We start from the raw sequence: 23,799 nt of genomic DNA on the forward strand, positions 1-23,799 counted from the left end.
TAAAGGAAACAGCCAAAATAAGAAGAAGTAGGAGTAGAAAATACTCTCATATCTTTGGTTATAATAAAAACTGAGTGTTCCACCAGACGTTAGTACTTTTACATTTATAACTGATCTGTAGCCCGATTCATTCACCAGAGCTACCTGTCCCAGTTCTGAGAAAGATGATAGGAGTACTTCCTCCAGCACCAAGTATTACTTAATTTACGCAGATACATGGCTTCGCCGGATGCACTTTATCATAGATAGATAGACATATATACATGTAAACATCTGTCTGTGTCCATCTTCCTGTGGCTCTGAGTGTTACTGTCTCTTTAATGAGGCGGGCGTTCCAAAGGTTCCACAGAACGTAACGTAGCACGTCTCGAGACCGGGAACCAGGCTGTGCACGTTCACTTCAAACGGCACTCTTCAACATTTCACAGGTCAGTTAATTATCACCTCCTACACTTTACAGATGGATTAAACAAGTATCGAGAAATACTGCACCACTGAATCGCACGCAGTTACATTGTTAAATTATGTTTCTCGGTTTCATTCATTCAATGTCACGCTAACACCCTAGCTAGCCAGCTAGCATTGGCTAGCAAACAGTTAGCCGGCATTTGGCTGAAAAGCTTTACTTTCAATGCCGGCCAACTAACTTTGGTTAAGCTGTAACAACTTATATTTACTATCTTGCTTTCTCGCTGTGTTCGTTGCTCGTTGTGACACGATCATTTACAGTCAATGTTTTAAACCACATACAACTCGTTCAGCAGCCAAGTTAACTGAATGTTAGCAAGGGACACATGGGCACTGCCAGCGTTAGATCACGCAGCTTAATTTAAACTGTCCAGCGCTGTAAAGGAGATGATAGCACTATCCAAGCACTTCCTTATGAAATCCCAGCGTCTGTCGTACGATCTATAGTGGGGACCAAAAGCTAAAACTGACTCTCATTTCAAACTGTACCACGTGTCCTTATTTTTGTGGGCAGTGGTCTCTTATCAGCATGAGAAGCAGAGGTGACTGAAGCGCAGCTGTTTGTGGGGTGAAAGAACCATTGAAGTTAGGCTCCGACAGCTGTTGAACCCTAAGAACTGCTGGGCAGTCTTAGAACAACAACAAAAGGCTTTTTGTGTATTATGTTGGTCTGCTGGCTAGTCTGTAGTGCTGTCTAAGAGTCAGGACCACTGTGGTCTGGACTCTGGTTTGAGGGTGATTGTGGTCTATAAACGCTTTTGTATTTAGAGAGATCATACTAGTGTAGCCTGGTTTTCTCCAGGTTACACTAGTGTTTTGTTATTGTGGTCCACGTTGCTTTTCTGTCTGCAATTAAAATACTCATTATGAGTATCGGTAAGTAATATAGAGAGATGGATGTATACTTTACTCATCCCCAGGGTAGACATGCAAATGACTTTTAGGTTAAATGTCGGCTGTTCATGTACTTAATTATCTGCCTTGCCTTGTAAATTTGAGACATTTGTGGTATCTAATAACTATCTGTTTAGCCTTTTTGTTTCTTTTATTTTGTGTGGTGTAAGAATTCTAGCGTACTTTAAATTACTTTGTTGTACTGTTTAACTCACATTATCCATTTAGTTAAGAAACTTACCCAATTTACACACAACCTTATATTTTCTTAAAGTCCAAAAGTGTTGCTATCATGCCTGCCAAAAAGACAACCACCAAGAGAAAGTCTGCTGCTATTGTGGAAGATGATAAAGACTCCAAAAAGGTGAAAGGTAAGTCACTTCCCTTTTCAAAACAGGAGTTTATAAAGGTGTAACCAGATTCAGTTTGAACAACTGATAGTCCAGCTAAAAAGTGGCATTGCATTTAAACATGTACACCACTTGTATTTGAGTTTGCTGAAGTAAGATATTTCTGTTAAGCAAGTATTATGGACATATGTGAGAGGAAGGCTTTTGACTCCCAAGTGTATCACACTGCATTGTCAGTGTTTTTACTAACTTTTTACTAATTTCATCATTTTCCATGTGTTTTCCATCAAACCAATAAAATTCAGTGCTCACTATGAAACTGGTTGTATATGTGTTTCAGTTTCACACAGGAGTCATTTCAAAGAGGCGGGGCAGGTTCTTGTTTTGGGCCAAGGTGATGTTGGACAGTTGGGTTTAGGGGAAGATGTCATTGAAAGGAAGAAGCCAGCACTTCTGTCCCTGCCAGAGAAAATTGTTCAGGTGACAGCTGGAGGCATGCACACCGTGTGCCTCGGCGAAACTGGAAATGTAAGCAAACATCTGTCTTATTTCTCACTTCAAAAAAATGTAATGGCAACCTGTTTGTAGCGTTTAACAAAGAGCTTCTTAGTTTCTCATGTAAACTGTTTTCTTTGTTTAGATTTACACGTTTGGCTGTAATGACGAAGGGGCTCTTGGTCGGGACACATCAGAGGAGGGGTCTGAGATGATCCCGGGAAAGGTGACGCTGAATGAGAAGGTGGTCCAGGTATCGGCAGGGGACAGCCACACAGCCGCACTCACAGAGGATGGATCGGTGTACATCTGGGGCTCTTTCAGGGTTAGTGCTATCCCTGCTAGTTAGGGAGTCTGGTCCTGTGTGCTGTCTCAGCAACTATTTTTATCACCCTTCCATTACTTTCTATGTAATTGTTTTTGTTCAAAGGTTTCAAATCATTTTTCCTTCAGCACTATATTATTATCCAAACCCTAAATGTTGTTCCTAAACATTTATTAACGCTGTAAAATGAATGTATAAAAACTATTTTAGTATATTGTAGTATGTATGCAGTGGAATCAGAAAGCATTTAATTTTAATGAATAAAATCATAATCTTCTTGTAATTCTACACAATGTAGGGAAAAGACTTTGAAATTTATTTAATGTTTTGACTGTCTAACATGTTGTCTGCATATTACCCTGTTTTCTTAGGATAATAATGGAGTTATTGGTCTTCTGGAGCCGATGAAAACGTGTGCTCTACCAGTTAAAGTCCCTTTAACAGAACACGTTGTTAAAATAGTTTCAGGTAAAAAAGAAAAGGTTTTTGTTTAGTGCTTTATGTTACTATGTGTGCACTATAAATGAGTTTCTAACTGGGATATTTGTGTAACTGATTTCTTTACTAGGTAATGATCACGTGGTAATGGTGACGCTGGAAGGAAATCTATACACGTCTGGCTCAGCTGAGCAGGGGCAGCTGGGAAGAGTGCCTGAACACTTTTCAAACAGAGGAGGCAGGAAAGGCCTTGGTACGTAGCACACACCTTTTCTGTTTTTTGGTGGATCAAAAACTGTAGATTTATGTTAATATCTGATTACATAAATGTTTCTTTTTTATACTGTCTTTAATGTTCTATACATCACTCCTGTTTATTTTTGTGATCTCAGAGCGGCTGCTGGTTCCACAGATGGTAAAAGTGAAAGGGAAAGTTCACTTCGTTGACGCCTTCTGTGGAGCGTACGTCACCTTTGCTGTGTCAAAAGAGGGCCATGTGTATGGATTTGGCCTCTCAAACTATCACCAGCTGGGTCAGTGTGACTCGTCACTCCTGCGTTATCCTTTGTAAACTCTACTGCCATGTACTATTTGTGACTGCGACAGTGACTGTATCATTTCAAATGAATCTTTTTAGGCACCAAAAGCACCAAGATGTGTTTTGTCCCTGTAAAGCTTACATGTTTCAAGAACTCGACCACTGCCTGGGTAGACTTCTCTGGAGGACAGCATCACACACTTTGCCTTGATGCTGAAGGTAAGCTGGCTGTGTGTAATTGCAGGCAGATGTTACGCATCATCTGTTAGCACTCAAGTCAGCTGGAGTGTTGGACTCTTGTCTTTCAGGGCAGGTATATAGCCTGGGAAGAGCAGAGTATGGTCGTCTTGGTCTGGGAGAAGGGGCTGAAGAGAAGAGCGAGCCCACACCTGTGATGGGGATAGAGCTGGCTAAAGGAGTGTCGTGCGGGGCGTCTGTCAGCTATGCAGTTACCAGAGAAGGTGAGAACCAAGGCAATCAGGATGGGAAGAGTAAAACAACTGAGTCTGTTTGCAGCCCCTTTTTTTTTGTTATTATTTTCTTCTGAAGCATTGAAGTGCAATGAGACACTATGCTTTGCCCTAAATCGTCCTAGCTTTAAATTTATCTTACAAACACATGACCCCTCATTTCCTGTTTGTTTAGACATTGCTGCTGGTGACAGTGAGATGGCAGCAAGTTTAATCCAACTTTAGGCATGAAGAGAAAGTAATGTGAGGTTTATTAGCAGGAGATCACAGTTAACCTTGTTTTGTAGGGATACTTGAAGCTATTACTGTACGTTAACTACCAGTTGTAACTTACACTACCAGTCACATCTGCACACACCTTCTTATTTAATGGTTTTTCTTTATTTTCATGACTATTTATATTGAAGATTCTCACTGAAGGCATGAAAACTATGAATGAACACACATGGAATTATGTAGGAAACAAAAAAGTGTGAAGTAACTCAACATGTTTTATATTTGAGATTCTTTAAAATAGCCACCCTTTGCTTTGATTACTGCTTTGGACACTCTTGGCGTTCTCTCTATGAGCTTCATGAGGTAGTCACCTTGAACAGTCTCCTTCAACAGTATTGAAGGAGTTCATAGAGATGCTGAGCGCTTGTTGGCACTTTTGCCTTCACCCTGCCATCCATCTCATCCCAAACCATCTTGGTTGGGTTTAGGTCAGGTGACTGTGGAGGCCAGGCCATCTGATGCAGCACTCCATCACTCTCCTTCTTGGTCAAATAACCCTTACACAGCCTGGAGGTGTGTTTTCGGTCATTGTCCTGTTGAAGAATAATTTGGGTCCAACTAATCGCAAACTGGATGGGATGGCATGTGGCTGCAGGGTGCTGTGGTAGCCATGCTGGTTCAGTTTTGAATAAATTCCAAACAGTGTCACCAGCAAAGCACCCCCAAACCATCACACCATCGTTGGGAACCCTACATGTAGACACCATCCGTTCACCTTTTCTACATCACACAAAGACACAGCGGGTGGAAGCAAAGATCTCAATTTGGACTCATCAGACCCAAAGCACAGATTTCCACTGGTCTAATGTCCATTCCTTGTGTTTCTTGATGTTTTTTGCTTAGTCGTGGTTTCTTAGCAGCTATTTGACCACAAAGGCCTGATTCGTCTCCTCTGAACAGTTGATGTAGAGATGTGTCTGCTACTGGAACTCTGTGTGGCATTTATCTGGGCTCTAATCTGAAGTGCTGTTAACTTGCGGTTTCTGAGGCTGGTGACTCGGATGAATTTATCCTCAGCAGCAGAGGTGACTCTTGGTCTTCCTTTCCTGGGGCGGACCTTGTATGAACCAGTTTTGTTATAGTTCTTGATGGTTTTTGCGACTGGACTTTGGGGACACATTTAGAGTTTTTGCAGTTTTCTGGACTGACTGACCTTTAGTTCTTAAAGTAATGATGGACTGTCGTTTCTCTTTATTTAGCTGATTGGTTCTTGCCATAACATGAATTCTAACAGTTGCCAAATAGGGCTGTCAGCTGTGTACCAACCTGACTTCTGCACAACACAACTGATGGTCCCAACTCTGTTAAGAAAGCAAGAAATTTCAGAAATGAACCCTGACAAGGCACAACTGTGAAGTAAAAACCATTTCAGGTGACTACATCATGAAGCTCATTAAGAGAAGGCCAAGAGTTTACAACACTGTTAACAAAGCAAAAAGTGGCTACTTTGAGGAATCTGAAATATAAAACATATTTAGAATAATTTATCAATTTTTTCTTTGCAAAATAATTCTATATATCTTGCCTCATATATTTGATGTCTTCAGTTTGTATCTATATAAAATAATGAAAAAACATTCAATAATGTGTTCAAACTTATTCTTTAATGGTTAGAAAGTTTTTAGATATGGAAAAAAGTCTTCAGTAAATGTGTGACTGACTGTCTGACACAAAATTGTGAAGCAGGATTCTTATCAGAGCCATCACTCACAGTGCAACAAGTACTAAACTTTCACTCCTGGGTTTTCACACAGTCGACACCCTTAGAGAATAAAAGGTTGCTCGCTCTCCTTACTGTCACTTTTTCCTACTCCAGGATCTGTGTATGCCTGGGGCATGGGCACCAACCTGCAGCTTGGCACTGGAGAGGAAGATGATGAGTGGAGTCCTGTGAAGATGACAGGCAAACAGCTGGAGAACCGTGAAGTACTGATGGCCTCCAGTGGAGGGCAGCACACCGTCCTTTTGGTCAAAGACAAGCAGGAGAGCTGATGTCCTGCACTGACAGAGAGTGAAGGGGGCGCTTCAAGGTGGGGCCAGGGTGCCTAAATCAGGGGAAGGGTGTTGATGAATGTGACTTCCTATGCTGAGCCGAGGGAGTGTGAGACGTGCGTGATAGAGGGGAGAGGTGAGGTTTGTCCTCTTTTATGGAAGCTCCTGTGCCCTTGGCATTGGGGAATGTTGTGATGTTTTTGGTAGATCATGACAAATGAAAGACTATTTTTTTTAAAGCTAGTTTTTGACAGTCCTTTAAAGTCTTTTCATCTGGTCATTTGTATGACTCTAAGATGTTATATGTGATGTTTATGACTGTGCATGTACATAAAGGAAATGGCAGTGCAGGATGTTTAAGGACATAAAATAGTCTTTTTAATGTTTTCATTAAAGCAATAAGTAGATTAGATCTTTGTCAGACAGGACCTGTACGCCTGGTGAGTTTAACATGTGCGACTACTGTTCGTTCTACCCAGTGCACACAAATTTGTTGTAACTGTTTGGACATTTGGTAACACATCATACTGTATCCTGTATTTTGTTGCATTTCCTGTCTGAAAAATAAAGCTGATTTCTTTTTTAAGGAAAATACAAGACACATTTACTTCATTTCATTTACTGTGTATTAATAAGATCCTGGTTACAGCTTTTTGATAGTAAACCCTTGCTGCTTTTCTTTAACTGTAAAAAGAACATTTGTCTGTGTGCGTGTGTGTGTTTGTGCTACAGAAAAGGCAAATAGAGGCCCACTCACTGAGCTGTTTATTGTTGAATACTCGTGCAACACAATGCTGGAAACATTGCTAAGAGATTTTAGTCCATGTTGACATGACAGCATCACACAGTTACTGCAGATTTATAAATTGTACATTCATGATGAGAATCTGCGTTTCCAATGCATCCCAATGTTGCTTTACTGGATTGAGATCTGGTGACTGTGGAGGCCATTCAAGTACAGTGAACTCAAGCAGTCTTCAGCAGATGGATACGCGATATAAAATGTTCCCCACACCATTACAACACCACCAGCAGCCTGAATTGATGATACAAGGCAGGATGGATCTATGTTTTCATGTCGCTACGAGTTACTGTTGCCTTTCTATCACCTTGTAGCAGTCTGGCCTTTCTCCTCTGACTTCATCAAGGTATTTTTTCCCCGAGAACTGCCGCTCATAGGATAGATTTTTTTGTTTTTCAGACCATTCTCTGTAAAGCTTATATTTGTGCGGGAAGTCACTTAAATCACTTTTCTCCCTCATTCTAATGTTTGGTTTCAACTTGAGGTCATCTTCCCCTTGTTGCTGCCAAGTAATTGGCTGATTAGATATTTGCATTAAGGAGACGTTGGACACGTGTAGCTAATAAAGTCCCTGTGGGTGAACAAAGCATTGCAGTTCTGCATCAATATCACTAATGTTTCCTTATTTCGTTAATCCAATGTAAGACCTGAAACATTCATTCTGTGTGTAATGTTATTTCTAATTAAATAACCATGAATTATTTATTTATTTTACTTGTTAAAGAACCTCCAGTGTAGATCACATAAAGATCCTTGATTCTGTAATAAATATAGTGTTCCTTTGATGCACCTTCAGGGCATCAGTGGGCTAAATGTTAGAGATTGAATCTGCAGAGTTTGGAAAGGTTGCCAGGAGATGTCAAGGATTGATGCTTTTATCAGCTTTCCACATACTGAAGCATTCATCTTATTATAGTCCAAAAGCTTCTCAGCACAAAGACTCACATTCATACAGGAAGTCGGCAGTGACATCCTGCCATTAGTTCCTTTCACTTTTGGCTCTGATCCTCTTCATTTCACAAATAAAAGAGGAGAACAGCTACTCTCACACACCTGCACACGTGCACAGTCACTCGGAGATCTACATACGTCTCTCATAAGCTCATATTTGGGTACCACTCTCTGCAGGGCTTTAGACTACACACCTCTGACTCTTCATGAGCAGCATCACGTGAAAAAAAAAAAGATGAAAACATCACAAATTTAGCATCATGTAGCTCTGCATCAATCTGGGATGTAGCAGCTCTTGAGTTACCCTGCTGCTTTTTTTAATTAACATGCTATTTCATAAAGTCTTGAGTGCTATTTCTCAAGTGTGACCTAATCATGAAAATCCAAAGTGGGCTGATGACTTGAATTCTTTGGAGAGGCTTTTCTCCGAGTTTCTTTCATTTGCTGGTAAGAATCTGTTAAATGCGTGCAGCAGGAAGCAGTTGTCCAAATCAATCCGTCTTTATATCGAATTTCTGCCTCATATAGAATTAACACAGTTTGGATAATATGCATCTGAATGTGTGTTTAGGCAGGTTAAATGTAGAGAGGAGAAGGAGCAGCCTCAGAAACACTGATATCGACCAAACGGCACACTTCACACTGATGTGTGTTTTTATTCAACTTAAAGCACTTTAAAGATGCACTGCTTAATGACTTGCATTTAGCAAGTGGAAAGAGACTACATTCAGTAGGTGCAGATATTGTCTTTAAGCAGGCACATGGTTCATGTTAGGATGTTGTTTGGTGTCAGGCTTTAATAGGAGGAGAGTCTCACTTGGAGAAAACATGCCTGAGAGCATGTGCGCTGGCGAACCGAAATCAGATCTTATTAGTGAATAAATGACTCTCTTGCTGTTAAGCTGCTGGTCTTCCGTCCTCTGTGATCCATGCTAGGAGTTATTAGTGACTGCCTTGATAGGTTGAACTGCTCATCCGCTGGTATGAGGGGATCTCCTGAGGCCCACAGCAGTGAATCAAGAGCCGTGCAGAGGCTTAAAAGAACGCAACATCTTTTGAAAATAATGCTTTTTTTAAAAGACGTCTTGTCCCGATAGGATAACACAACACATTAAACACTAGCAAAGCACAATTGTATGCAACGCATCACTTCAACAAGATGTGATGTATCTGTCTTATGGACTGTGTTTAGCACTGGGTTTAAGTCACCTTCATGGACAGCAGCTAACTGACAGCAGGGAAGAGGGAAACTGAGACAGTCTCGTGACGGAATTGAGTAATTAAGGCTCAAACCACATCTTTAAACTGTTATTCTGACCTGAACTGGTTGCTTGTAAAGTTTCACGACTGTATCCTCTTCATTCTAGTACCTACACCATCCAGCCAGGCCTCCTATGTAGGATAGGTCCCTGACTCAATGACTTATATACAAACCACTGTGTAAAATGTAAATAAAAACATAATGCATTGATTTGGAAATCCCATAAATCCAGATTTTATTCACTATACCACACAAAAACGATCTGATGTTTAAACCGAGACATTTAACAGTTTCTTTAAAAAAAAGAAAGAGAGAGAGAGATGGCTCATATTCTGCCCAGTTCTGCATTGTCAGCCTAGATGAGATTGTAAAGTGAAAACACGCTGTCAGCCATGCAGAGATGTCTGTTATGTTTTTTATACTGAAAGATTTACATGACTGCATCATCGCGATATAATAGAGCTCAAGTTGTGTATTTATCCCAGTTTCCCAAACAAGATGATTGTCTTTTATTAAGCCAAACAACAAATCTGAGCTTTTGCTCCCAGCAAAGCGATATGAGCAGGGACACACACAATGCAGCGCTGTTGTGAATGCTTCAGTGAGATTTTCTCTGTTCTCCATTCTGTTGAGCATATGAGCCGCCGTGAGCGAGGGTTAAAACACCAAAGCACTTCATTAAGCGTGTGTCACTCTGCAGCTAGACCACAGCATCTCAGTGTTTGACTGTACTTGTTTTATAGAAAATGTGAAACAATGAAAAAATTAAGCAAATGTCACAGTTGTGGCAGTGCTGTAAATCTGGGTGCTTGAGGGGTGAGCATGCAGTCACGTCAGAAGCCAGACAAATGTTTTTAACTAAATTCTTTATATTTTTTTAATGCTTTGTCTTTTAAATAGCGAACGTGCAGGCAGAGCCATGTGACTGTCAGAAGGAGCACGCTTCTAGTGAGGTTTCAAAGAAATCTTCAGCAAGCTCTGCTCTCCTTCACTCCCCCAATCACAGATGTGTCTGGTCTCTCTTTGTTAGCACTGTGATGTAATACACAGGACCGTCTGAGACATCAAGACTGAACATTTCTCACTCCAGGCGTTTGAGTGACATATTTCAACTTTCAGCAGAGAGCCTGATGCCATCTATAGGTTTCTGTTTTCTAAGACATCATCAGTCATTCTGGGCAGAGAATCTTATCAGTCTTTAAAAAAATGAACATTTGAACACACAATCCATCAGCCACAATAAATAATTAAAGCTGCAAGCAGCGTTATGAGGGCCCTCGCACCCCCGGCACGTCGAGCCACTGCCAACACCTCAAACCGGCACGTCCGATGTGATGTCACATTGATGGATTTCATGCTTTTAATCACCAGCTAACATTTCATCTTATTCAACCAGGATTATAGTCATGCCACTAGGCGGCGCTCTAACCATTATTGACAAATAGCATAACAAACATTTCCAAGCTCGAGTCTCATCACACCTGCGACCTTTGGGAGAGATTGGACATTGTGTTTTTTAGTGACAGCAGATTACTGCTTTTTGCGAGTGATTGAAACTCTACGTGCCGCCATGACCACCCCGTTTCCCTGTACGGAAAAAGCTTCGCAATTTAACATCACAAAGGTCTTTAGATTCTACACACTGAAGAATGGTTCAATATGATGAAATCCCTTGGAGGAGTTCGTCAAAGTATGAGGCCTGAAAAGGGGGGAAAATGTTGCCAAAATTACACATTAATTTTAAAATGGCTGACTTCCTGTTGGATTTGGGATATTGCTCCAAGAGACTTTTTTGTACATCTTTATATCTTACACAAGCTTACCAAGTGTCAGACTCATAGATGAAACACAGAGCAGGGGCTGATGTTTTGAAATTTTGTAGGGGGCGCTGTGGAGCCATTTCGCGCTATTCAATGAAAATGATCACATGCCAACAAAGCGTTCATCCATTTGGAGGTGTGTGCCAAATTTCAAGCCTCTATAAACTTTCCAAGCCCCTCAAAAGCCACTTCATCTTTCATGGTGAACCGCGTTACCACCAGGGTGCGCCGTTCAGTTTAAAGTCACAATTTTTGCACTGAAGCATCACGAGGGACTGATGTTGATATTCACCGCTTTTGAGGTGGCCACGATCAACCTGTGAAAATCAGTACAACAAAGTTAAAGCCATGACATTTCCTGTTGCCACTAGGTGGCGCTGTCCGTATTTCCGACAATGGGCACATCAATCTGTTCAGGGCGGGTGTGACATCATGCCTGTAAAGTCTGGTACTGATCAGACTGGATTTCATTGAGTTATACTAATTTGTTTCTTCATGGCGTGACATCAAAGTTCGCCATGCTGCTGGGGTCACACCCTTTCGTGAAAAGTCACAGTTTTCACTGTAACCCAAGACCAACTCCTTAAGGCTTTCCTGGAGAAATTTGAGGCTGCAGATGTCACCCATCACAATACTGTACCCCAAAGTGTAAAATATGACATTTCCTGTTCCCACTAGGTGGCGCTGTACCTGGTGTCAAATATGGCAGTTGAAATATGTTCAGGGGTGGAGCCTTATCATATGTGTTCACTTTGGTCAAGGTCAGAAAATGTATGACAAAATGAGAGGCAATAAGATTTTCATGGCGAGTCATCGAAATTCGCCATGGCGCCACGGCCTCATAGTATTGTGAAAACTCAAAAGCTCCGCAATTTAACATGGCACAAGGGTGTAGTTGACACTGACCAAATATGAAGGTTATGAAATCAAACCCCAAGGAGGAGTTCGCAAAAGTTCGAGGCATGGAAATGGCAAAATTAGAGCCAAAATGTCACCTTCTCTTCCAAATGGCGGACTTCCTGTTGGGTTTGCGTCAATGGGCCCACAGACTTTTTTGTTCGTCTTGGCATGATACATATGTGTGCCAAATTTCATACATGTAGCTCAAACGATGTGGTCGTAGGGCTGCATTTAACAAGGCATAGGTGGCGCTCTAGAGCCATTTCCCAGTGCTCATATGTAAAACCATTAAAATACAAAATTTTTCACCAGACCTGGCATGTGTGCAAAATTTCATGAGTTTTTGAGCATGTTTAGGCCCTCAAAAAGGCCCTTGTTTCGCCTGAATAATAATAATAATAATAATAATAATAATAATAATAATAATTAAAGCTGCAAGCAGCGTTATGAGGGCCCTCGCACCCCCGGCGCGTCGAGCCATGCCCAACACCTAAAACCAGCACGTCCGATCTGATGTCACATTGATGGAATTCATGCATTTAACCACCAGCTAACATTTCAACTCATTCATTCATGATTAGTTAGTCGTTCCACTAGGTGGCGCTCTAACCATTATGTACAAATGGCATAACAAACATTTCCGAACTCGAGTCTCATTATGCCTGCGACCTTTGGGTGAGATTGGACATTGTGTTTTTGAGCAACAGCAGATTACTGCGTTTTGGCGAGTGATTGAGAGTCTACGTGCCGCCATAACTACCCCGTTTCCCTGAACGTAAAAAGCTTCGCAATTTAACAACACAAAGGTCTTTAGATTCCACACACTGAAGAATAGTGCAATATGATGAAATCCCTTGGAGGAGTTCGTCAAAGAACGATGCCTGAAAAGAGGGGAAAATGTTGCCAAAATTGCACATTCATTTTAAAATGGCTGACTTCCTGTTGGATTTGGGATATTGCTCCAAGAGACTTTTTTGTACATCTTGATATCTCCTATAAGCTTACCAGGTTTCAGACTCATACATAAAACACAGAGCAGGGGCTGTGATTTTGAAATTTTGTAGGGGGCGCTGTGGAGCCATTTTGGGATATTCAATGAAAATGATCACATAACAACAAAGCCTTATCCACATTGGAGGTGTGCGCCAAATTTCAAGACTTTTTAAACTTTCCAAGCCCCTCAAAAGCCACTTCATCTTTCATGGTGAACCGCGTTGCCACCAGGGTGCGGCGTTCAGTTTAAAGTCACAATTTTTGCACTGAAGCATCACAAGGGACTGATGGTGATATTCACCGCTTTTGAGGTGGCCACGATGAACCTGTGAAAATCAGTACAACAAAATTAAAGCCATGACATTTCCTGTTCCCACTAGGTGGCGCTGTCCGTATTCCCGACAATGGGCACATCAATCTGTTCAGGGTGGGTCTGACATCATGACTGTAAAGTCTGGTACTGTTCAGACTGGATTTCATTGAGTTACACTAATTTGTTTCTTCATGGCGTGACATCAAAGTTCGCCATGCCGCTGAGGTCACACCCTTTGGCGAAAAGTCACAGTTTTCACTGTAACCCAAGACCAACTCCTTAAGGCTTTCCTGGAGAAATTTGAGGCTGCAGATGTCACCCATCACTATACTGTACCCCAAAGTGTAAAACATGACATTTCCTGTTCCCACTAGGTGGCGCTGTCCCTGGTGTCAAATATGGCAGTTGAAATATGTTCAGGGGTGGAGCCTTATCATATGTGTTCACTTTGGTCAAGGTCAGAAAATGTATGACAAAATGAGAGGCAATAAGATTTTCATGGCGAGTCATCGAAATTCGCCATGGCGCCACGGCCTCATAGTATTGTGAAAACTCAAAAGCTCCGCAATTTAACATGGCACAAGGGTGTAGTTGACACTGACCAAATATGAAGGTTATGAAATGAAACCCCAAGGAGGAGTTCGCAAAAGTTCGAGGCATGGAAATGGCAAAATTAGAGCCAAAATGTCACCTTCTCTTCCAAATGGCGGACTTCCTGTTGGGTTTGCGTCAATGGGCCCCTAGACTTTTTTGTTCGTCTTGGAATGATACACATGTGTGCCAAATTTCATACATGTAGCTCAAACGATGTGGTCGTAGGGCTGCATTTAACAAGGCATAGGTGGCGCTCTAGAGCCATTTCCCAGTGCTCATATGTAAAACCATTAAAATACAAAATTTTTCACCAGACCTGATATGTGTGCAAAATTTCATGAGTTTTTGAGCATGTTTAGGCCCTCAAAAAGGCCCTTGTTTCGCCTGAATAATAATAATAATAATAATAATAATAATAATAATAAGAAGAAACGGAGCAGATACAATAGGGCCTTCGCACTCTCGGTGCTCGGGCCCTAATAATAATAATAATAAGAAACGGAGCAGATACAATAGGGCCTTCGCACTCTCGGTGCTCGGGCCCTAAATATATATGGCCAAGATGTTGTTGTGTTCGCCTCATCTTCCCGAAGCCTAGCTGACGTTCGCTGCAAGCATGTGTCACTTAAGTGTTAAATGTGTCTGTAGTGTTTTCTTCTCAGGCAGTTGCTCAGCGAGAGTCTTAATTGTTTTGAATGCACTGCGGCGCAATTCGTCCTGTCCTTGTATTCTTCAAGATGAGTACCAGTTAGTCGAGTAAATAAAATTAAAAAATAAAATATAATTAAAAACACATCGCTAGAGCCAGCACAACATTAGCACATTATCAATCACAAGGACACGTTATTTCTTTAATTTTGATTTGCTATAGAGCCAAAGAGGCGCAGCAGAAGACATTAAGTTGTGGGGAGTTAAACTAGCATGTTGATTTAGGTCTTCTCATGGGATTTGTTAACAATAGCATAATACAGTATTGTGCAAAAGTCTTGAACCAACACTTGTTTCTTTATGTTTTGCTTCTTTTTTTTAAGCGCTCCTGAACAATAGTTCGTCTTTCACTTATTTGCAGAAGAGTGATTTTTGTTTTTGTTTGTTTACTTAACAAGATTTAACACTGACCTATGAATCACTGAAACATAGAAAGGCAAGGGATGAACCAGCGTTGTGTCTACACATGACAGAGATAACAGAACAAATTCTAAATAGCATCATTAGCCTCTGTGTTACTAGCCACATGTCACAAAAACAGATCATTTGTTCCCATTTCTTTAGTTAAATCTATTTAAAAATGCAGAATAAAACACAGTTCGACAGCTATAAAATAGTATTTTTTTCCCCAAAAAAACTCTGCCAAATTGAAACGAGACAGAGAGACAGATTTTGTCAAGATTGATGGAATTATGAACGCAGAAAAGTTTAATCAGATCTGGACTTGATACATCCTGCAATATCATCTAGACGCTTACATTTTCAGCATGACAGTGATCCCAAACTCACTGCAGTAAAAAAATATACCTGGATAGACAATGGACCACCATCAAATCATGGATGTGCCTCCCCGAAGCCTCGACCTCAGTATTAGTGAAGCAGTGTAAGACGCCCTTAACAGAGATCAGAGCAAAAGGCAGCAAACATCCCAAGAAGAGCTCTGAGTGTCCTTCAAGAAGCCTGGAGAACTATTCCTGAAGACTGCTTAAAGAAATGACGTTCAGGGTGTGTTGAAGAATAAATCTTGTCAAATTTCGACTTTCAAACTCAGTATTTGCTTCGTATACTGTATTTCCAGTCACCTCAAATTCAACTCTGGAGCTACTAGGGTCCTGATCAATTCAAGTTTGAAGGAGATCAGGCTAACACTTATCAAAAAGTGGCAGACCCAGAGACAGTGACACCAGTGACAAAACAAAAAACACCTTGAAAGTAAGACTTGATTACATTTTATTTTTTACATTTTAAAAAATTAACAAAAAACAGTTGCTTCAAGGCGTTTTATACTGTAGAGTAAAGACCCCACAATATAAGAAAGAAACCCCAACAATCTGATGATCCCCTGTGAGCAAGCACTTTGGCAACAGTGGACAGGAAAAAACTCCCTTTTAACAGGAAGAAACCTGTGACAGAACCAGGCCATCTGCCATGACCGGTTGGGGAGGGTTGATGGTAAAGAATTTAAGTTTCTTCAATTTTTGAAGAAAAGCCAACTAGCCTTAAGAAAAAGGTTTTGACCCCTTTCCGTAATGAAATCCAACGTTTAGCAGGATCTCTGTTGACTGTTCCTTCTCCCCTGTCTGTACTTGTACAGGTACTTGTACTTTCCATGCTAGAATCATTGGATTCTACCAGATTTTTGGGGGGGTTATCCCAGGTTTGACACCCAGCCTCTGCTGATCTGATTTATCTGCAGAGACTGGTTTGACCTTTTTACCCCAAGACATGTCATCTTCTGCATGCTATGCAAGCCTTCTAAATGCGGGCTGATCCTGTTGCGTGCAGCTGCTCTATTTTGTCGGTTTCTTTGGATTTCAGCTGCAATCGCACGGTTGTCAGAAGTGGATGACAGTCTAGACTGCTTTGTTTTCTGTTTTTTATGATTTCACTTGAGGTAACAAAGTTTTCGATTTCATTTTCTGGACTGAGGAGTGGGCACACTTTCATGCTCATGTGGGATGACTCCACATAGCAATCTACTGCAGGGTCCTTGGGAAGATGTTTCATCGTAATAAAACGATGTCCCAGACCTTCAACAGGTGTGATTCTTTTTACAGAATCCAAACACAGCATCCACTCGAGCAGGCTTAAAAATGCCAGTGTGTCTTCCACTTTGGATTCTGTGTGTGGCTGTAGGTGGTGTTTGGGTAAATCTTCTATGCATTTGTCTGTGATTGTTTTACTGTGTTTGATCAAAGTGCCTGTAGATACTGAATACTGAACTGGTGTCTTCAGTACCCATGTGTGTTTCATTACCTCTTTTCTCTTCCAGAAATATTTCTTGGTGTGCTGACCAAGCATCTAGCATTTCCATTGAAATGAAAGTCTCTGCGACATAACCGAATGACGCATTACGTCATGGGACGTAATGGAAAGGCTGCTTTGAGATGGAGCAGCGGTTAAGAGCTTAAGAATGCAAAGGTCTCTGAAAAGAAATACAAGTTAGGAACATAAACTCTGGTTTGTAAGCAGGACTTGTAGAAACCAGAATGTAATTTGAAGGTGTAGACGGCCGCTGTAGCCAGCTGACTGAATGTAAGAGCACTGGACATGAATTCACACATTGTGGATCTGTCATCAGTGCTGTGGCTTTGAAGTTGAGCAAAACTGATGGTAGAAGTTTCTTCTGAATTCTTCAATTCAGGATTCTGAGTGCAACCCATTTGAACTAGCTACCCAGAATGCATTGCAGCGTTAGCCGTGGTAGCCTGTAAGTGAAATGTTTAGTTTTTAAAAGTACATGAAACTAAAACCATATAAACTATATAAAAGTGCTTGTATAAGTTGGTGAATGCGTCAGTATAGTGCAGAATAAAAACTATATAAGAACCAGTCCATTTCCCACTGCACACCAGGCGTTACCACTGTGAACAAACCACGCTTCATATGCTGCCCCTGCAAAAGGACAGCATTCAAACCAGCTGAAAGGTAGGCTGTGGAAAGGCTTGTTGATATAGCTATCAAATAAATATCCCACATGAACAAAGTCTTTCAGAAATGTGTTTGAACTGACACACTGTTCTTATCTGATATTCCAGAGCATGAGTGAATTCTGGCGTTCAGTTTCATTTGGTGCAGGATTGAGCTGTCAAATGTACAAATAAATTTGATTGTGGAATTTCTATAAAATGCAGAAGTTAGTAGTCTTTGAGCAAAGTTTCATCAAAATTGGTCCACTTGTCTAGGAGGAGATATACAGACATACAAAAGCGACAGTCATTATATAATCAGGTGCAGCTAAATGATTTGTAATCAGTCTATTACAGCTTCATTTACATTTGAAGTGTATAACTTGTGCGAATACAGAATTGTATGCCTTTTTATTATGTGACAAGAAAAGCAGATTATTTTTAATAATCAGAATATGATTAGACTGTTAACCTAAATAAATATAAAAAGGTAGATAAATATCAAAATCCAGACAACAAACCAGTTTTAACCAGTTGTTGTTATGACTTCACTGCATGAAATCGTAATTTGCATCAGTGGGAACAAGAGCTGGCTATTAATTTTCACAGAACAGAACAAATAACCGCAAATGTTCACGTGTGTTTCAATACATATCCCATACAATTTTCCCAATAAATTTCCCATTTTCCTAGCAAAATATAAAGAAGTGAGTGGTGTCTCGAGACTTTTGCACAGTGCTGTATAGGGGATTACCAGCCTCAGCCTTCCATTCATACAAAGATCACAGGATTACTCCACACTTATTTCAAATTGTGCTTAATTTAAAGATGGACTTTAAATGTGTTGTGCCTACCCCAACGCCCTACGCTCAGGCAACCAGATGACACTATGTCCCATCTGCATTGCCTGCTCATTACACTCAATCCAACCAAGAGATCACATGTGAAACTTCCACAGTGTCAGTAATTTTTAACAGGATCTGTAATAATGATCACATACAGGTGGATGTTTTATTGAAACAGTGATGATAATCAACAATATTTCAAAATAAAAGTCCAAGATACAACTTATACTAGTCTGTATGACAGTGGGGCTTTTTTTTGTTTTTCAAAAACAAAAGCAGTTATTACATATGCACATTAAAGTACTTTAGATACTGCAGAATATAAACAGATTTTAAAGATCAAGCACAGACAGTCAAACATCTGTCTGCAAAAACACAGAAACACAAGTTGAAAAAGGCATTACTTACTTTCATTCAGCTGAAAATACTATCATCCACACTGCAGGACATTTTTACTGTGCCTATAAAAAAACCCAGTTAGAGATTGTCCAGACAGGAGACAGAGACCTATTTCCTTTCAAGATCTGGAATACTTCTCCTCACATTTTAACTATGTGTATATAGTTATATCAGATTTGACTCGATGGTACGACAGCTAAACAGCACACTGAAATAAAATAAATCACAATCAAAATACTGAAAAATATCATTACACCGTGATATTATGTACAGATCTGACACAGTTCGTACTCGTGTATATACACAATACTGCCAAAGCAACACTACATTGCTGCACTATCAAAACGAGAGGCATCAATTTGAATTCTCTCTCTTGTGTAAATGTCCAGCAATCATCACTGGAAAATTGTCCATTAGGTTTAATATGTTTAAGAAGATTCTTCCTGCCCACTAATGCATTTGATCTAATTCAGATTTTCCTCCAGGTCAATTTGAGGCTATTTAGTGATCTATCGCTGACTTGAAACAGCATTTCCACTGCATTTCCATTGTCCCCTTCAGCTTGTCACCCATCTGCCAGCTGAACAGCTTTTTGGTTATTGCCTAACTACTACAGGAGCGGAAACATAGAGTCAGCCAAACAGTTATTCACGAAGGCAGTATTTTCATGTTTTTTGATATCTCTTTAACCGGTATCTTTCCTTATGTGAAACATCTACTAGTTCAAATATCACCGACAGAAAGCAAATAAAGCCTCAACCTTACATTCATGATATTAGTGAGTTTTTAAACGTGTTGACATGAAAGAATCTGCTTTTAGTGACCAGCCCACGGAGAATTATCACTCAGCTCAACAGCAATAAGATAGTGGAGGTTTTACTAGCTAACAGAGCTAACGAAAGAGAATAAACATGCAATTTCTAATTGTTAAATTGCAAGAATAAACATTTGTAAATGAAAAAATAAGATGTTAGAAAACTAGTGCACATTCTGAACAGTTGTTGAGACACTTTTTAGACTTCCAACAAAAATGCCAAACAAAAAGGAACCTCTACCTCACTCTGATGACATGGCCAGCTAAAGTGGCAGAGTGCACATTGGCTAAAACGGTCACCAGCTTTGAAAGAGCTTTATCAAATCAACCTTTGTGTGTGAGATTAACAGATTGGTAGCCCTTTTATGAAACGATCCCACAATTTTAGTGTTAGATGAATAACAAGCGGCAATCAATAAAGTCCCCGGGTCTGATATTTGTCTGTAAATCAGTGAAAGTCTGTGCTCCACACATGTGAGGAGACAGCAGTGTTTCCTCTGCCAGCAACGACTGGCATCATCAGTCAGTCTGGTTTTCAGTAAGGAAAACATATGATCTTTTTGATTGTGGTCAGCTGACTGACTCGGCCAATCACACAATCGCCACCGCTTGGCCATAAAAATACACCTTGCTGGCAATGTCTGTATGCTTAGGATCAACGTCCTTCTTGATATCCTGCTAATTTATGGACTGAGCACATATGGTGCAATGACTCCCATTGTTTACCTAATATGTGAAATCCCACAAACACAGTTAAAGCTAAAAGTCAGCTTGTTGGCTTCCCAGTGCGCATGTACTGTTGAGATAGGTGCATTATTGGTGTGTATTTTTTTACACACTGCAGTAATTTATATGCATTTTTAAATACATATTATCATACACAGGGACACACGGGGATGTTTGTGATTGTCCTGAAAGAACCCCCCACCCCAAAACCTTGTGACACATAAAAGTTTCAAAAACAATCAATCATTCATTTAAACAGCAGCTCAGAAGCCTGCATGTTTAAATTCAGACTCCTGTGGTGGAGAACTGCGTGACTTCAGTCTGGAGGTCATCATGCACTGCTCTCCCACCCAGCTGATCCATACCTAGTCAGGCGGGCGGCTTCGCTGTCGGCGCAGGGGCACAAACGGACGCGGGCTCCCGCGTGCTGTTGCGGACTCTGGAGAAGCTGCTCTGCTCCGGGCGGGAGCGATAGGGCAGGCAGAAATCCCTGAAGCACCTTTTGAAGTTCTCATCCATCAAGGCATACAGCACAGGGTTCAGACTGCTGTTGGTGTAGCCCAGAGCTATGCAAATATGCCAGCAGGCCATGGTCAGGAGATTCTTGCGGTCAATTTTCACAGCGGTCTTGACAATGACGAAGATGTGAATGGGAGTCCAGCAGATTATGAAAACCGCCACGACAACCAGGACCATCCGGGTGATCCGCCGCAGGTTCTTGTCCTTCTCTTTGGAGCCAGAAAGCAGACGGACACTCTTAAGACGCAGGATCATCAGCCCATAGCAAACGGTGATGACCAGGACGGGCACCACGAAGGCAAAAATGAATACACAGATTTTTGTCACCGTGTCCCAGTACCTTTCCGGTTCAGGAAATCCAAGAGAGCACAAAGTGACTCCTGAGGAGGTAAAACAATTGCAAGTTTAATAAAAGAAGGAGAGGCTAACTGAAATTAATAACACAACTCAAAAGTCTGTTTTATTTTTCCTTTTAAACAGCCAGTATGTTTTCACAGAGCAATAGTATTTTCCAGCGCCTCTTTTTTTTTTAACAGCAGCAATGAAAATTCCCTCACCTTCTTCTGTCACCTTGGTAACAGCCATGATCATCACGGGGACTCCGATAGCAGAGGAGAGGATCCAGATGGCGACGTTGATAAGCTTGGCTTTGGCGGGCGTGCGGAAGTCCAGGGCCTTGACCGGATGACACACAGCGATGTAGCGATCCACGCTCATCATGGTGAGCGTGAAGATGCTGGTGAACATGTTGTAGTAGTCAATGGCTATCACCACTTTACACAGGAGCTCCCCAAACGGCCACGTGCTCATCAGGTACTTGGCGCTCTGGAAAGGAAGGGTGCTGGTGGCGAGAGCGTCGGCCAGAGCCAAGTTGAAGATGTAAATGTTTGTGGCTGTCTTCATCTTCGTGTACCTGTTTGGTGGGAAGAAAAGTGCAGAGCACACTTTAAACAGATTGTGACACACAGCGGATGGGAACAATTGTCAGCTGGAGGAGACTGGATTTCTTCCCAAGGTCTGGCTGTTGCTATAACACAAAGAGGATGTCTCGTGTGGCTGACTCACGACTTCCATTAAAATTTTAAAAGTTACAAAGTTTTATTTAATTAATTTAACCATAAAACCAATAATCTGCTATTTCCTCTAAATAAATAAGATTTTTTTAGGTGCATAATGTCATTAGAGCGCTACACTAAATGCACAGCAGCTCGTCAGCTTCTCTGGAGCCTCCATTAAAACACATTTCCATGTAATGAATTGATTATAGCTCAAAGCCCTCCAAACTCCTACTTGATTTTAGATTAAAATTATTTTGTGTGTGTGTGTGTTTTTTTTCTGAGTGCCAGCTTAACATTTGCCTGGCTCTTTTAATATGGATTGCTCCACATCAGCCCACAACATGACACTCTGTGGGTCACATTTGATTAAATTATGTTTCTGAAGTGTTTTGCTGTAAAATATCAGACTCTGAAAGGATTGTGGGAGACACATCTTATTCCCAGGTATTAAGACATCTATGTATTACAGCACTGATCTCATCATGTGCGTAACTGCTTTGCCTGGGAGTGTGAGTGATATATTTAAAGTTTTCTTCATTTCTTTTTCAAAAATTAAAAAAGAAATCCCCAAAATCGAGAATACATCATATCGACACAGTATCGCTTTTTAAGGTTGAGCTTTGGTTTATCATCTCAATTTACAACCCCACTCTCTTACAGGAATAATTGGTGCAATTAAATAATTTCAGGGCTAAACTGTAGATTACGCTCCATCCTCTTCTTACATGTGGGAGGTGTGTGTGTGTGTGTGTGTGTGTGTGTGTGTGTGTGTGTGTGTGTGTGTGGGTGGGTGGGTGGGTGGGTGGATGTGATGGAGAGCGGCTCTCAGGCGCAACTGGCACTGTGGGCAGTTACAAAGGGGACCATCACAAATAAAGTACGAGAGTGAAAATGGATTTCCCTCGAATAGAAATATGTGAAATTGTTCTGCTATATTTTAATACGTAACATACAGAGTACTTTATGGTCATTTAAAATAAACCCTGATCACATGAAAACATATTTATCCTATCCATATTGGGGTTTCTGTCATATGTGCATGAGTGTGTCGCTTTTCACCTTTTAAAACGTGTCGAGCAAGTAAATTATTTTGTCTTCCTTTCAACACATTCCCTTTGGGTTATCGTTATCTGAATAGCGTGTCCTTCTTACCTGACCACCCCGTACATTACAAGCACATTTCCCACCAGTCCCACCACGCAGACGAGAGAGTAGAGAGCCGTGATGCAAACGTGGATGACAAGTCTTCTGTCCTTGTTGGTCTCGTTGCCAGGAATGGAAAGCAGATCCTCAGAGCGCGTAACATTGAAAGGAGTTACTGAGACCGAGTAGAAATAGTCCGGGAGAAGAGTGGAAAACTCCATTGCGGGGATCCAGGTGCGAACAGAGCGCAATAATTCGAGAAGTACGAGCGCACGAAAACTGTGCGACAAATTAAGTCATCGGGCGCTCGGAGGATGTGAGAGCTGTGCCTCTGCGTCTCGCCCGCCCGCGTGTGAGAGGCGCGTGCGTCTCTGCGCACTGGCGCACAAAGAACAAGCAGACCGTTTCCCTGACAAGTTCTTACCTTGCCTAAAGAGACTTTTTTTCAGAACGCGTGAATTAAAAATGCTTCATCATCAGACGATTGCCAGTCATAACCAAGATGCCATAACATGTTCTACAGCCTGACTCTTCTCACCGGGCGGTCACCATCACGTTACCACCTGACAGCACCAGGGAAACATTTAGCTTGCTTTTGATAGCATTACTGCATAGCAGCAAGTGCGTGGATGTTAGGGAATTACAAATGAAGTCATGTGATTTGGAACCGCCTTTGGGAGGTCGTTGTGAAAACCCCATGGAAGTCTGCAGATCTTAAGTGATACTTTGATAACTTTTTATTGATTTTGATATTTTTGAAAGAAAAAACACGCTGACAAGTGAAACACTTTAAGAACT

General features: G+C 41.1%; 2 protein-coding genes across 2 annotated transcripts; one reads left to right on the forward strand and one right to left on the reverse strand.

Annotated features, from left to right (window-relative positions):
* Window positions 1-346: 346 nt before the first annotated feature.
* rcc1 (regulator of chromosome condensation 1) lies at window positions 347-6,858 on the forward strand. Its single transcript, XM_085473089.1, has 10 exons — window positions 347-428; window positions 1,637-1,733; window positions 2,053-2,240; window positions 2,353-2,532; window positions 2,904-3,000; window positions 3,101-3,223; window positions 3,363-3,503; window positions 3,608-3,727; window positions 3,817-3,969; window positions 6,071-6,858. Exons 2-10 carry the CDS (start codon window positions 1,655-1,657, stop codon window positions 6,244-6,246), a joined length of 1,257 nt encoding a protein of 418 aa, XP_085329215.1. The 5' UTR covers window positions 347-428; window positions 1,637-1,654; the 3' UTR covers window positions 6,247-6,858.
* Window positions 6,859-19,391: 12,533 nt separating this feature from the next.
* oprd1b (opioid receptor, delta 1b) lies at window positions 19,392-23,593 on the reverse strand. Its single transcript, XM_085473090.1, has 3 exons — window positions 23,011-23,593; window positions 21,358-21,713; window positions 19,392-21,180 (listed from the first exon to the last, which is right to left on the reverse strand). The coding sequence occupies exons 1-3, from the start codon at window positions 23,220-23,222 to the stop codon at window positions 20,651-20,653; spliced, it is 1,098 nt and encodes a 365-aa protein (XP_085329216.1). The 5' UTR covers window positions 23,223-23,593; the 3' UTR covers window positions 19,392-20,650.
* Window positions 23,594-23,799: the final 206 nt, after the last annotated feature.

The sequence above is a fragment of the Copadichromis virginalis genome, linkage group LG11 (assembly GCF_057382275.1).
Source record: "Copadichromis virginalis isolate Kocher_CV1m ecotype Utaka linkage group LG11, C_Virginalis_male_GT1.1, whole genome shotgun sequence".
NCBI lineage: Eukaryota > Metazoa > Chordata > Actinopteri > Cichliformes > Cichlidae > Copadichromis > Copadichromis virginalis.

What these genes read in the sequence shown, in the direction of transcription:
- rcc1 (XM_085473089.1), top strand. Translation starts at nt 1,655, where the DNA reads ATGCCTGCCAAAAAGACAACCACCAAGAGAAAGTCTGCTGCTATTGTG. An exon ending in ACTTTGCCTTGATGCTGAAG is followed by an intron (nt 3,728 to 3,816) that starts GTAAGCTGGCTG and finishes CTTGTCTTTCAG; the next exon opens with GGCAGGTATATAGCCTGGGA. An exon ending in CTATGCAGTTACCAGAGAAG is followed by an intron (nt 3,970 to 6,070) that starts GTGAGAACCAAG and finishes TTCCTACTCCAG; the next exon opens with GATCTGTGTATGCCTGGGGC.
- oprd1b (XM_085473090.1), bottom strand. Translation starts at nt 23,222, where the DNA reads ATGGAGTTTTCCACTCTTCTCCCGGACTATTTCTACTCGGTCTCAGTA. An exon ending in GTAATGTACGGGGTGGTCAG is followed by an intron (nt 21,714 to 23,010) that starts GTAAGAAGGACA and finishes CCCACCAAACAG; the next exon opens with GTACACGAAGATGAAGACAG. An exon ending in TACCAAGGTGACAGAAGAAG is followed by an intron (nt 21,181 to 21,357) that starts GTGAGGGAATTT and finishes TTACCTCCTCAG; the next exon opens with GAGTCACTTTGTGCTCTCTT.